At 40.8% G+C, this 15,062-nt stretch overlaps 1 protein-coding gene across 1 annotated transcript in view; it reads right to left on the bottom strand.

The window, feature by feature from the left end:
- The window catches only part of CDK14 (cyclin dependent kinase 14), a 513,373-nt gene that overhangs the window by 183,769 nt on the left and 314,542 nt on the right, over positions 1 to 15,062 (bottom strand). The window contains exon 10 of the mRNA XM_006084938.3: positions 5,844 to 5,937. Within this exon, the coding sequence (XP_006085000.1) occupies positions 5,844 to 5,937 (94 nt within the window). The remainder of the gene's footprint in view (positions 1 to 5,843; positions 5,938 to 15,062) is intronic.

Below are 15,062 nucleotides of genomic sequence, written 5' to 3'. Positions count from 1 at the left end.
CTTCTAAAGCCTGAACCGCACACAGGGAAGAAAAACATTTTAACAGCTGTAACAATCAAATAATGTGCAAGAGGTTAACCAACAACTGGTGGATGAAATTCCATTGCAAGCCAGAAGACTCAGGAGACAGGCAAGGTGAGACTCTCAGGGTTAACAACATTCAAAGGCAGGGAGAACAAGGACAGGCCCCCAACTGAATCCTGCCAGTCCCTCTGCCCTGGCTGCTGCACACTGGGCTGTGAGCCACACAGCCCAGAGCATCTGCCACAGGTCACAGGCAGCTATGCAAGCACTTCTGCCATTTGCTCAGCTGTTGTGAAGTGAGAGGGATGCATTTCCCAGGGATCCACCAAGCAGATTTCTCTTTCAATTCAGAATAATGTGATTAGAATACAAATTTTTTATTAGTTCTGATTTTTGTCACCCTGAATATATATTTACCTGGATGAATACATCTACTGCTTATTTTTCCAATTAATGGAGGTGAATAGACTATATCACACCACATTAAAAAATGGGTAGTGCTGAAAAAAATAAATGAATCCATTTTCACCTAAGTATTGCTTACAGAAGTAGTTGCCCATTCACCTGGCAATTTCAAAGTATCTGAAACATAGTTTGTCAAAATTCTATTACTTTCCTTCTTTCTTGCATTTGAGCATCACAATTTCAAGGAAAATGATTTAATGGTAAAAATCTCAAATTATACCATAGCTGGCTCACCTTACAGCTATCAATAGAGTTATTATGCTGTAGCAATAAATTCATTGAACTTGTTAAAAACGTGAACTACTCCCTTCCACCAAAGAAGAGAAAAAGGAAATAAAAAGGAGGAGAAAACCATAAAAATATATAAAGGCTTTACTGACTGATCTTCATTGTTTTCACATTTGTGATAAAGACTCTGTGTGTGTGGGTTAATGATATTAGTTATCTTGGTAACAAGCTATTAATTTTGTGCTTCAAAGTTATGAACCACCTTTCTATACACAGTTCACAAGCGAATAAACGGACTTAATCCCTGTATTGAAATACAAAACAAAACAAATAATCCCATGTTTCACAACTTTGCAAAATTGACTATCTCCTTGGCAATACTTTACCAGAGCCCGGAGACACAACTGCTGCTTAAAAAAACGGTGTCTGGCAATTTCTGGGAGAAGCTTGTGCAAGTGGATTTAATTACACTTTAATAGCCATTCCTCTTCAGACCAGACATAAAAGGTCACCGAGGAAAAGCATTTTTTCCCAGTGATTCAGCCACACTGGGTTAGTAGATTGTCTTCTTCCGATGATTACACAACTCCTGGGAGAGTCTGCTTGTAGAGCATGACATATAGCTAGCGTTTGCAAATTTTAACAATTCAGTGGGGGAAATAAAATATTTAAGATGATAACATTTACTGTCAAAAGAAGTTTTTTTGATCATGTCTAATTCTTCAGAGTAAAATATAACATTTTAATTCTAAAGCATCAATTTTAGATGATATTTATCTCCTAATTACCAACAGACATTTTACTTGTAAAAAGCACTATGCATGTATAATAATTACAGTAAAAGATAGTTATTACCATCAATCATGATGCTGATCTGTACTTAAGGGTCTCTATGCTCTAACAAGAGCAAACGGTAGTTTAGGATATCAATATTGCCATGGGAAATTTATAATGATTTATCTCTTTGATTTATTAAAAGCCTAGTCATAGCTCAAAGGTCTCTGAATACCCATAAAATTAGGAAAGTATTGCCATAATTAAGAAATACTAGCAAAATCTTCATACAGGAAGCAATCCAACAGGATAATACCTATTGGAAATTACTTACATTATAAAAAGATACTTATAATGAAAACTTTAAGCTATATCAATGAACTATGATTTCATGAAACTCATTTTTTTTGTTCTATTGCTATAGAATATACCTCATTTCTAGTATAACCATTTCCTTTTCTTTTGAATTCACTCTGAAATAATGTATACGTGAAGATATTTCTTTGATGTGTCCCTCAGTAGATGAGTGGATAAAACAGCTAAGGTACATTTACATGATGGAATGCTGCTACTCTGCCATAAAAAAGAAGGGAATTTTACCCTCTGCGACAATCTGGATAGACCTGGAGAACATTATGCTAAGTGAAATAAGCCAGTCAGAGAAAGACAAATACCATCTGTTTTCTCTCATATGTGGAGTCTAATGAACAAACTGAACTAACAAGCAAAATAGAGATAGACTAGTAGATAGAGAGCAGGCTGACAGTTCTCGGAGGTGGGGGTAAAGAAGGGGATGTGGAGGGATTGAGGAACAATGGGAAAAAAAGAAAGAAGTCATGGACAGGGACAACAGTGTGGTGATTGTCGGGGGAGAGGGATGGAGGAGGGATAGGGTACAGGAGGGATAAATGATGATGGAAAAAAATAAAATAAATTTTTAAAATATATATTTTTTTATTAATTTCAGAGAGAAGGAGAAGGAGAGATAGAAACATCAATGAAAGAGAATCATTGATTATCTGTCCCTGAGAATTGAACCCACAACCCAGGCATGTGCCCTGACTAGGAATCGAACTGTGAGCTCCTGGTTCATGGGTCGACACTCAACCCTGTGCCACTCTGGCCAGGCATTTTAAAAAGCTAAATATTTAAAGCAGTTTTTGAATAATAATCTATAACTACAGTTTTGCAAACTGTAGCCTATTAAAATTCTCTCTTCTGCTATTATTTTTCAATGATACAATATATGAACAAGTTTATTATATATTTTAGAAAATAACAGAAAAGTTATTTAAAATAATTGAATGAAAGTAAAGAATGGAGTAGAAAAAATGTTCATAAAATTGTACATTTTTGCTAAGGGCCATAAACTATGAATAAAAGAATATAATTTATTCTTGATTGGGAAAACTCAATTTTATATCATTTCTTCCTAATATAATCCATAGGCTCAATACAATCTCAATGAAATCAGCAAGAGATTTTCTTGGGAACAGGGAGAAAGAAGTGTTCCATTAGTTTAGATAAAAGGATGGCTGTATAAGAATATGAAAATTAAATTTTATTGAATTAAGGACTTTTAATTCTAATGATTTTTAAGTAATAGGATAACTGTACAAAGGATGTTTCTGGCGGCACTTCATAATAGTTAATCACTGTAAACAAACTATGCAAATAATATCTCATCCATACAATAAACACTCTCCTGTCATTAACAATGGTAAGTTTCTAGATTTATTTTTCAATGAAAGATGTTGATTATATACTGTTAAGTAAAAAAAAGTTACAAAACAGTACACAAGGTATGATTCAATTTGCTTTACCTGTATAGAAATGGAGAATATACATCAAAATACTAAATGCGATTTTCTCTGGGTAGTAGAACAAAGGGTGATTTTTTTTCAAGTTTTATACTTTTTGATACTGTGGGAGTCTTCCATCATAAAGATGCATTATTATTATAATCATAAAACAATACTTTATTATTTTGTGTGGGAATTTATGGATAATAAATAATAAGCAGAATTGAAAAGAAGTGGCTACAAAACAAGTATCATATATAGGTTGGGCAAAAGTAGATCTAAAGTTGTGAGTATGCGAAGCAGAGTTCATTCTGATATTATTGTTTATTATTGTATTGTTTTCCATACAAACAACTGTCAGCCTATTTTTGCCCCATTCTGCATATGCTGTTTAGAAGAGACCCACTTCAGATCAAAAGACACACAGACTGAAAGTAAAGGGATAGAAAAAAATAATTTCATAAAAATGGAAACAGAAAAAAAAGAAGCTCGGGTAGCAACACTTATCTATATATATAAAAGCTCAGCGACCAGAATGGCAGAACGACCAGAATGACCGGAACAACCGGTGGCTATGACACACACTGCAGCAGTCAACCAGCCTGATCCAGGGCCCCGATCAGCCTGATCAGGGTGTTGGAGGCTGATCGGGGGCAGGGCCAGCTGCCAACTGCCTGCGGCCCCTCCTGTGATGGGCCCCCATCAGGGCAGGCCAATCAGACCCCACCCATGCACGAATCTGTGCACCAGGCCTCTAGTCCTATATAATAAAGAGCTAATATGCTAGTTGGACTGAACAGCAGAATGACTGTCTGGACGACCTTCTGGATGAAGCTGGGGCTGCAATGGCTGAGCCCCTTGCACAAATTTCGTGCATCTGGCCTCTAATATCAGATAAAATAGATTTCAAAACAAAGGCTTAGCAGGGGTGGGCAAACTTTTTGACTCGAGGGCCACAATGGGTTCTTAAACTGGACCGGAGGGCCGGAACAAAAGCATGGATGGAGTGTTTGTGTGAACTAATATAAATTCAAAGTAAACATCATTACATAAAAGGGTACGGTCTTTTTTTTTTTTAGTTTTATTCATTTCAAACGGGCTGGATCCGGCCCGCGGGCCGTAGTTTGCCCACGGCTGGGCTATAGCAAAAGTCAAAGAAGGACACTACATAATGATAAAGCTACCAATCCAACAAGAGACTATAACCCTTGTAAACATTTATACATCCAACATGGAAGTACCCAAATATATAAAGCAAATATATATTTGCTGATGGGCACAAAGAGTTCCTGATGGACACAAAGTGAGAGTTGGGCAGCAATACAGTCACAGGTGGGGACTTCAACATCCCATTGACATCAATGGATAGATCTTCCAGACAGAAAATCAACAGGGTATTTACTATGTGTCAGGCATAGTTCTAAAAGCACTTTCTGCGTATTAAGTCAATTATTCCTCAAACTTATGAGGTAGGTGTTACCATTATCTTTCATTTCCCCCAGGGGAAAATGAAGGCTCAGAGAGCTAAGTGCCTTGCCCAAGGTAAGAGAGCAGGCGATTAAACCCAGATCATATGGCTCTAGGACACATTTCATGTTTATTTTTTGCATATTTTTAATTTTAGAATAGTTTTATAAAAGTTACAAAAAAGTAGTACAGAGAGTTCCTGTAGACCCCTCGCCAGCTTGCTTTGTGGTTAAAATCTGACATTACGATGGAACATTTGTCATAACTGAGAAATACACATTGGTATTAACTAAACTGCATGCTCTCCTTGGATTCCACTAGTTTTTTCACTAATGATCTTTTTCTGTTCCAGGATTCCGTCCGGGATACCACATCACATTAAGTTGTCATGCCTTTGTAGCCTCCTCTGGGCTGTGAGAGTTCCTCAGACTGTCCTTGTTTTTGATGACCTTGACAATTTTGAAGAGTACTAGCCAGGTATTGTGTAGAATGTCCCTCAGTCTGGGTGTGCATGATCTGTTTTTCATGATTACTGTGGTCATGATTATGTAGAAAGATCACAGAAGTGAAGTGTTGTTCTCAACATATTGTACCAAGGGTACATGTTACCAACATGACTTCTCTTTGATGATGACAACCTTTAAGACCTGGCTGAGATATGTTTGCCTGGTTTCTCCATTTCAAAGTTACTATCCTTTCCTCCCCTCCCTCTCTTTCTATGCTCCACTTTATGGGAAAAAGTTACTGATCAAAGCCCACATTTAAGTGGGCGAAGATGGGAGGGAGTTAAGAAGGGGGGGCTATCTATATAAATTATTCACAATTTCTCATCAGAGCTCTCATTTTTACCCCCGATTCTATATTGCCTCTGATGGCCTGTCCTTTCTTACCATTTTGACATAGTATTAACATGCAGTAGTGTAAAAACATAATTATTAACTAATTTCTTACTTTTTCAAAAGTCAAAAAATATATTAGAATTACATGTGACAACCAATAAATTTGTTTAAAATTATTTTCCACTACCACTAAGGGGTGAATTAAAAACCAATTTTTCTCAAAAGCATTCCATGAAGAACTTACCAGAAATATGCGTTCAAGTTGATCCTGAATGTCTTTCATTCCTGGAAAAGCAGCGACTCCTTGGATCATTTCAACAAAGATGCAACCAACTCCCCTAAAGAAAGGATAAATAATTATTGCAAAAACTTTGATATATTCTGCTTAGAAAAATAAATCTGGAGCTAGAATACCTACTCCTACAGAGGAAAAACAATGAATAAATAACATCCTCAATAAGTACCAAGGACTGTGACACACACACCTGGATCCCATAACTTTCCTTCCCCGCTCTGTCTACTGCCCTGAAAGGAATTTAAAAAGATGCAACTATACTGGGCTCAGAAAAAGGTGGAAACCAATATAATCAAAAACTTGATGGCTCCACCTTACTTACAGGATGCAGTCCAGAAATCCTTTCCCTGATATAGAAGCCACCACAGCCTTGTTCTAATATTCTTTTCCAACCCTATTTCACAAATTCATAATGTAGTTTTCTCTCTAGCTATCCAGGGCTCAAACACCTTTGGATCAAAATTATCTGGGAAACTAAAATACTGCAAATGATCTAAACACAAACCCCAAGGATTCTGCTTCAATCAGTCATTGACTCGGGCTGCTCAAGCAATTTAAGGCAACTACACTGAGGATCTCTAAGCCAGACTGATAGGCCCATGAGTCAAGCAAAACTCTGTACAACTTGGCTCAAACTGCTGCTCTACCTAGGACTTCCTCCTTCTTCATCTATTTGCTCTTGACATGTGAATCCAACCCAGCTTCTATACTGTGATGTAAATGCCTACTCTTCCACAAAGTCTTCCACTAACATTACAGCAAACAGAATAGCTTTCTTTATGAGTTTATTTTTGGAGCTCTTACTCAATATATGTTGAACATCTACTATGGTCCACTTCCTCTCCTAGCTAGCCTGCCATGCAAGGCAGTCCAGCAGGATATCAGGAGACCTTGCCCCCCCACCCCCCCCAGGCAACAGCTTGCACCTAAGCAGCAGGAACAACCAATCAATAGTATAGGCAGGGAGCCAATCAAATACTGCTGCTGGGACATTGGAGACCAAGTCACTTGGGAGCAGAACAGAAAGAAACTACCATACATAGATGGGTTAAGTCCCATGAGTGGCAGAGAACTAGCAAGAATGGCCACCTTCCTAGAGGTGACGTCCCCTGGTTCATGCCTTCCTAAGGCCTGGATGTTCAGGCAATGCAGTGTTTGTGCTAAATCTCTCTACCTTCTAGCAATTCTCCAGGACATTTTTTTAAATTGTTCTATGTTGAATGAGTTTGTTTCCTGACAGTGTCCTAATAAAATCATGAACATATTGGGGTACTTCTTTAATTGCTGCACTCCTATTCCATTTAGGGTGAGCAAACCCTTGTGTCAGATCCTCGCAGTGGTTCTCAACCTTCCTAATGCTGCGACCCTTTAATACAGTTCCTCATGTTGTGATGACCCCAATTTCATTGTTACAAATTGAACATAATTAAAGCATAGTGATTAATCACAAAAACAATATGTAATTATATATGTGTTTTCCGATGGTCTTAGGTGACCCCTGTGAAGGTGTCGCGACCCACAGGTTGAGAACTTCTGCGAGTCTAGAGGTTAAAGATAGGGGGCCTACGTCTCTATAGCTGCTCCAGTCGCTATCTTAAGTGTATATAAGCAGTGTTTTGAATTAAAGGAGTAATTTACAGAAATCTCTTCTCTATTATACCACATACTTTCTATTAAATTAAACACCAACAATATGTAAAGTCAAAATGATAAAAACAACTGCTACTTTATATAAAAAAATAATCCAAGAAGTAAAGAATTAATTTCAGAAATCAATGCGCTAGGCAGATGGGTTTTAACATTTTTCATTTAAGATTTGAGAGACAAAATAGAAATCAAAATCATTTTATTAACACATTAAAATGCAATGGGAGAACCAAGATGGCGGCGTAGGGAGCGGACCTGTGTGTGCTGCTCTCTCACAGCATCACTGAAACTATCAACTATGAAGTAAACAACCGCCACTCAGAACCATGGGGAAGTTGGCCCAGTGGGAGATCTACAACTGGAGGAAAAGAAAGAAGCGCAGTGAGACTGAGTGGGAGCTACGGAGGCACCAAAACCAGAGGTACGCAGTCACACGCCACGCGGGCTGCAAATGGATTCTCGGTTTTTTACGAACCCTCGAATCCTCTGGGCTTGCTCGGGGCGGGTCTCTGAGGCCCCAGATCCCACAGGGAGAGGCGGCCACGGCCTTGCAGTGGTCGGAGAGCGAGGGAAGCTCTGACACGCGGCTGCTCGCCGGCACTGAGGGACAAGAAGTCCTGGTGTCCCGGGGAGGCGAGGGGCGCGGAGACGCCGCCATCGCTATTTCCTCCACGCTGGCGACTCCCTGTGACCCCGCCCTACCCTCAGGGCTGTGCCAGAGGCACAAGAGGGAATGACTCTGCTTTTACAAACTCTCAAATCCACCGAGCTGGTTCGGGCGGGTCTCTGAGGCCCCAGGCCCCAAGGCGAGAGATGGCACGGCCTTCCAGCGGTCAGAAAGCGAGGGAGGCTCTGGCGCTCGGCTGCTCGCCGGCACTGGGGGACGCAAAGTCCTGGAGTCCTGGATAGGCAAGGGGCCGCTGAGTCTCCACACGGCGACTCCCTGTGACCCCGCCCTACGCAATTTACATTCCCATCTGGGCTGTGCCAGACTCACAAGTAGAAACGCCTTTGCTTCTGCAAATTTTCAAATCCACTGAGCTGGTTCAGGCGGGATCATGAGGCACCAGACCCTACGGGGAGAGGCAGCACGGCCTTGCAGCCATCAGAAAGCGAGGGAGACTCTGTTGCACAGCTGCTCGCCGGCACTGGGGGACACAAAGCCCTGGCAGAGATTCAAGGGGCCGCGGAGACTGAGCCAGTGCTATTTGCTCCGCTATGGCGACTCCATGAGTCTCAGCCCTAATCAATTTACATCCCCATCCAAGCTGTGCCAGGTGCACAAAAAGACCCACCTGCGCTTTTGCAGCCTATCCCAACAAATTGCAGACTTCAACTGCTCACAGCCATGGGAGACACACTCAAGAAGCAGACCCAGGAGAACCAGGATGGCGGCATAAGGAAGAGACCTGTGCGTGCTACCTCACACAACAAATAGCAGACAAACACCTATCATACAGAACCATGGGAAAGTTGGCCCAGTGGAAGCTCTACAACTGGAAGGAGAGAAAGAACATTGAGACTGAGTAGGATGTGACACCAAGTACAGAGCCCAACCCAACAAACTGCAGATTTCAACTCCTCGCATAGAAAGAAGCGCATTGAGACTGAGTAGGATGTGCAGAGGCACCAAGTACAGAGCCCATCCCAGCAGGCTGCAGATTTCAGCTCCTTGCATCTGGGAGGGACGCAATCAGGGGGCAGAGTCGAGTCCGGGGCCGGCCAGGGCTGGGCCTGACTCGGCCGGCACTGTGGAACTGCTGTACCAGCAAGCACACAAACATGCCCACTGGTCCCAGTCTCTTGTGGGGCGCTGGGGGACAGCAGACAGGCAGTCTGCGCACTTGGTGGAGGGCAGGAGTGCTGGATGTTCAACCACCAGGAACGCCTGGAGATTTTGTCTGGTGGGGAGCCGCCGGCAGGGGACAGAGGGCCAAACTTCCTGTTTCCCCGGTACCCCAGTCAGGTCGAAACGGCCCCGGTGTGGTAGGGACAACCCCGGTCAGGTTGAAACGGCCCCGGTGTGGTAGGAACGACCCCAGTCAGGTCGAAACAGCCCCCGTGAGGTAGGGACGACCCCAGTCAGGTCGAAACGGCCCCGGTGTGGTAGGGACGACCCCGGTGAGGTTGAAACAGCCCCCGTGAGGTAGGGACGACCCCAGTCAGGTCGAAACGGCCCCGGTGTGGTAGGGACGGCCCCGGTGAGGTTGAAACGGCCCCCGTGAGGTAGGGACGGCCCCGTTGAGGTTGAAACGGCCTTGGTGAGGCTCAGACGGCCCTGGTGAGGTTGAGACTACTCCAGTGAGGTTGGGACAAATAAAGGGGACCAGTATGGACTGATGAACAGGGGTAGATACAGAAGCAGAGCAACATTGAACAGAATGTTAAACTACAGTGGGAAGCCTGGGGAGGGTTGGGGGGGGGATTAAGAGACCAACTGAAGGACTTATATGCATGCATATAAGATTAACCAATGGACACAAGACACGGGGCAGGGGGGGCGGGGGGTAGGGATCGGGGGAATGTCAAGGGGGGGAAAAAGGAGACATATGTAATACTATTTGTAATACCTTAAGAAATAAAAATTATTATTAAAAAAATAAATAAATAAATAAAAAAGACTTGGTTCAAAAAAAAAAAAATAAATAAAATGCAATGATATTCGTATAAATATTGGGGTTTTAGATGTCCAGTTAGGTGTAGGATTTCAACTTGGTGACTTTAAAAATTTTTATTTGATGAATTCATTTCTGAGACTACTAACCTACATTTTTATTGCCTTCGTATTTAAGATAACAAAAACTATCTTGGATCTTAAATAGCTACCTACGCCTTCCTTTTTTAAATATTCAGAACGTACTCGCTATTCTCCACCTTTTGGCCTTAGTCTTTCCCACCACAAGCTCCAACTCTGAGTGCGAAGACCCTCAGTAGAAGGCAAGCCACCCCCGCTGTCTACCCTGCTAAGCTGGCTGGTGATGTAACCATTACACTGTCAGGACTCCTTCCAGAAATTATTTTACCACTACTTGGGCTTAGTCTATATCATATCCATAATATGATATTTAGAACAATTAAAAGACAAATCTATGCTGTAATTCCACTTGGTTGGAAGGTAATGATATAACACACCTGTAGGCTCCTATCTGCTCAGCTAGTGAAGGGACTGGAATTCTCATTTCTAATGGACGTTTCTGAGGACATCATTTTTCAAAGATGCCTTAGGGTACACTAATAAAGCTGAGAGAATGATACTTAAAGGATATATAAAAGAAAGAGACAGGAAGCTCAAGAAAATTAAAAAGTAGAAATATAAAACATATCAACACATTAACATAGCAGACTACTTTATTACAGGAGCTGCCTTACTGCCTTCAATTTAATATGAAGGGACTATTACCTGCTTTCCATTTATTCCTTCCTACAGTGAATTAGCCCTGCGATCCCTCTCTTGATGGATTGAGGTGACTGCCTTTAGCAGTTTACTTAGAAAGAATGCATCCACACTTGTTCTATACTTATGATATATAAACTTATTTCAGCAGGTCTCCTTTAATTTGTCACTTCTTTGGACAATTTGAGTAATTACATAATTATCAGCCTCTTAGTCTACATTTTTCAAAAATAAGAACTGGTCACAAAGCTTACTGGTCACACGGGATTCAGTGTGTTTAAATTCTTATTTTAGGATCAATTACCTGGTAAGGTAATATATAAGCATCCATGCATGCTTACATCTCTCAATTCTCAAAACTCCTGAATTTAATTTATGCCACAGATGTATAAATAGTTTATCACAATTAAGCTGAATTGATAATTTTAATTATGAGCAGAGACGGACTATTTTTTAGGCTTGAAGGTCATACAGTTTTAGAGTTCTTATTTTGACAAAGAATACAAAATTATGAGTAAAAAATTGGGTACAAAAGTGAATTTAGAAGCCTGGCCGGGTAGTTCAGTTGGTTAGAGGATTGTTCCAATATGCCAAGGTTGTAGGTTCGATTCCCACTCAGGGTACATACAAGAAGCAACCAATGAATGGTAAGTAAATAAGTGAAAAAATAAATTTATCTCTCTCTCTCTCTCTCTCTCTCTCTCTCTCTCTCTCTCTCTCTCTCCCTCCCTAAAATCAATAAGTAAAAATTTAAAAAAAGAAAGTGAATTTAGAAATGAGAAAACAAATCAAAAGAAGTCATAAAAATTTTAATCTACAGAGGAATCAGATTTTTAAGTATCTTGAGTTTTTTTCTTCTTTAAAACCAAGAGTGAAGACGGAAAGAGTGAAGGCCCCACATGCTCTCTAATTTCTGTCACACCTTTTATCTACAGGACTTCCTCTTCTCCAGCCATGCTGCTATGCTGTCCCTCCTAAAACACCCAACACTCCTTCCCATGTCAGCATCTGTGCTTGAGTTGTTCCCTCTGCCCAGAGCGCATTTCCCCTCATTCTGTGCATGGATAATTGCTCCTTGTTATTCAGGGATCAGCTCAAATGACTCTATTGAGAAATGACCTTCTTAACCACCATATGTAAGGCAGGTTCCTCTTGCTGCCCAGACCCCATGTCTCACCTTCCTTTCCCTAGTTTGTTTTCTTCACATCACTTAAAGGATGTTAGCTTCTCTTTGCTTTTGGGGAGTGTGTCTCCTCTAGATGAAAGACCCAAAAGACATCAGCTTGTCTTCACGGTTCAGGGAAGTATCAGGCACACAGTAAGGGCTCAAAAATATTTGTTGAATGAATGAATCAAAAGCAGTGAAACACTCCCTCCACTCTCTCTTTCTCAACTACCAAGTGAGAGCTGAACTTAGGGACTCGTCTCCAAGGAGTCTTGTATGGAAGAAGGGATGGAGGTGGATTATCACCTTACAAACAGAGAAAACTGGTCAACAGTACTTTGACCATGTGAACAAGGCTAATGTCATCAGAGATAGGTCATGTGGATAGCTTGTGCCTTTGATAGAATGTGATGATGAGGTCACTTCAACTCTGCAGTCTTCCTCCCCCAAACATTAATCGACTACAAATTAAGGAAAATTCTACAAAATACCCAAATAGTACTCCTCAAAACTATCAAGGTCATGAAAACCAAGGACAATCTGAGAAACTACCATAACCATAGGAGGCTAAGGACACAGGACTACTACATATAATGTGGCATCCTGAATGGGATCTTAAAACAGAAAAAGGAAATTAGGAAAAAAAATAGTAAAATAAAAATAAAGTTGTTAATAGCAATGTACTATTGTGGGTTTCTTAGGTGGGACAAATGTGCCACAGGTAAGATATTAAGAATAGAGGAAACCAGGTAAGAAGTATATAGAAACTCTCTATGGTCTGCAAGTTTTCTATAAGTCTATTCTACAATCAAAAGTTTATTTTTTACAAAAGGCAAAATGAAGGACAGCATCTCCTTGGGACAGTATATAGAATGAGTCACAGAATTTTGAGTTTTCCACATATGAGAAAAAAAGAACCCCTGTGCATTTTGATGAAGTTTTTCTTAAAAGCAACATGAGCCATCTAGACCTGCAGGCTAGAATGTAAAATATCAGTTAAAGTTAATCTTAAATAACTTGGGCAGCAAACTACTTAAAGAGTTAGTTTGATATAAAGGTATTTGAAAATAGACATACAATCTATGGCAAAGGAATTCAAGATGAAAAAATTGATCTAAACGATTAAATTTCAGGCAATGGGGGGGGGGGGGGGAGTGTGGAATGCAGAGAAAGAACGGAATTCCCAGGGAAGGGGCAAGAACTTTTCTCCTTCAGAGTAGGGTACAGCGAGTTCAATGTCACTTCTCTGGGAAGGCTTCCTGATCTCTCAGACTGGATGGATTAGGTCAGGTCGTGCCCTAATTCCATGCTTCTCATGGTACTTCCTAAAACTGTAATTTATTAATTTGTAAATGTATTAGCCACTATCATCTTTCTCAGAACACTGGTTTGGTCTTTTAGTTTTAAAGACAAAGTTCAAATGAGCCAGAGCCAAGGGGTTATAACAATACAGCAGTCCTCCCAGACCTGGATGAAATAGGGTCACTATGGTCACCAGCTAAGATGCATTGTAATCTACCTATACACTAACTACCTGTGTGGTAAAGCCCTGCTGGGATGTTATGGTGCAGGACAATTTTATATCTTGCAACTAAAATAGGGATTACTTAAATCCATCAACTCCCCACTCAAATAATTTCTGCATTTGACACATGCCATTTCAAGTTGCACTCAATTATCTCATAAAGACATTGCTATTACAAGATGCTAATTAACCCAAAAAATGATTACCCCACATGAAGCATAAAATAGGACAGAGATTATTATTACTATTATTATTATTTAATCCTCACCCAAGGATATGTTTTTCCATTGATTTTTAGAGAGAGGGAAAGAGAGAGAGAAACATCAATGTGAGAGAAACACATCTATTAGTTGCCTCCTACACAAGCCCTGACTAGGGCCCGGGCAGGGGAGGAGCCTACAACTGAGGTACATACCCTTGACCAGAATTGAACCCAGGACCCTTAGGTCCGCAGGCTGATGCTCTATTCATTAAGCCAAACTGACTAGAGACAGAGAGATTATTATTTATCTAAACTACATTAATCTTATTTTGGTCATCAAAAAATAAAACATTGTTTTCCTTCTTCCTTAATTTTCAGGGCAACAGTTTGGTAAGACTTTAATATTTTTTATTTATTTATTTTATTTCTTTTCTAAGACTTTAATGTTTTAAAATATGGTTCAATTAAAATCTAAAAAAACAAAACAAAAAACCTCTCCTAGACTTTAGCATCTGATTTCATCCATTTGTTAACAAAGGCTTGAGAGTCCTCAGGGCAGAGAGGGACAGTTTCACTCTCAAGTGTTAGCCTTGCACCACAGAGCCTGGATCATGACACAGGATAGCCTGTGCATTTGAGTTTGTACAGAGAGGACACGAGCCAGCCAGCTCCCACTCTCACCACGAGAGAGACCTGCCTGCCCCTTCTCATTCCAACCTGCCTAACTAAAAGTTACGAGGCCTCTACTCAAGTTCAGAGAATCAGAAAGAGGGCTGTAGACGAAGAGAGTGTCAAGCTGCTTCTGAAAGGAGGACAGATGAACAGAACAGGACTCTCTGCAGGTTTTGCCTTCCTCTCTTTCAACATTATGCTGACACCAGAAATTCCCTCAAAGCCTGTGTGCTCATTGTGAAAAAAGAAAAAGTACCTGAAGTAGCTCTTGTCACTCTTTAATGTGGTTACCCATCATGTGGTGGGTCTGGTTAGAATGAAGGTTCACTGCCCATCACATGGGGGTCTGGTTAGAATGAGGGTTCACTGCCCATCACATGGGGGCCTGTTTAGAATGTTCACTGCCCATCACATGGGGCCTGGTTAGAATGAGGGTTTTGACTGACTAGGCTGAGATCCCGCATCTCTAACAAGCCTCTAAGCAATGCTCACGCTGCTGGTTCCAAGACCAGCAACCCACGAGCAAGAATTGAAAGTTTTCTGTTTTGAAAGGAGTTTTATAA

Source organism: Myotis lucifugus, unplaced genomic scaffold (assembly GCF_000147115.1).
Source record: "Myotis lucifugus unplaced genomic scaffold, Myoluc2.0 scaffold_15, whole genome shotgun sequence".
NCBI classification, from domain to species: Eukaryota; Metazoa; Chordata; class Mammalia; order Chiroptera; family Vespertilionidae; genus Myotis; species Myotis lucifugus.
Note: the sequence above shows the minus strand (reverse complement) of the source record. Positions and strands in the feature narration are given on the sequence as shown.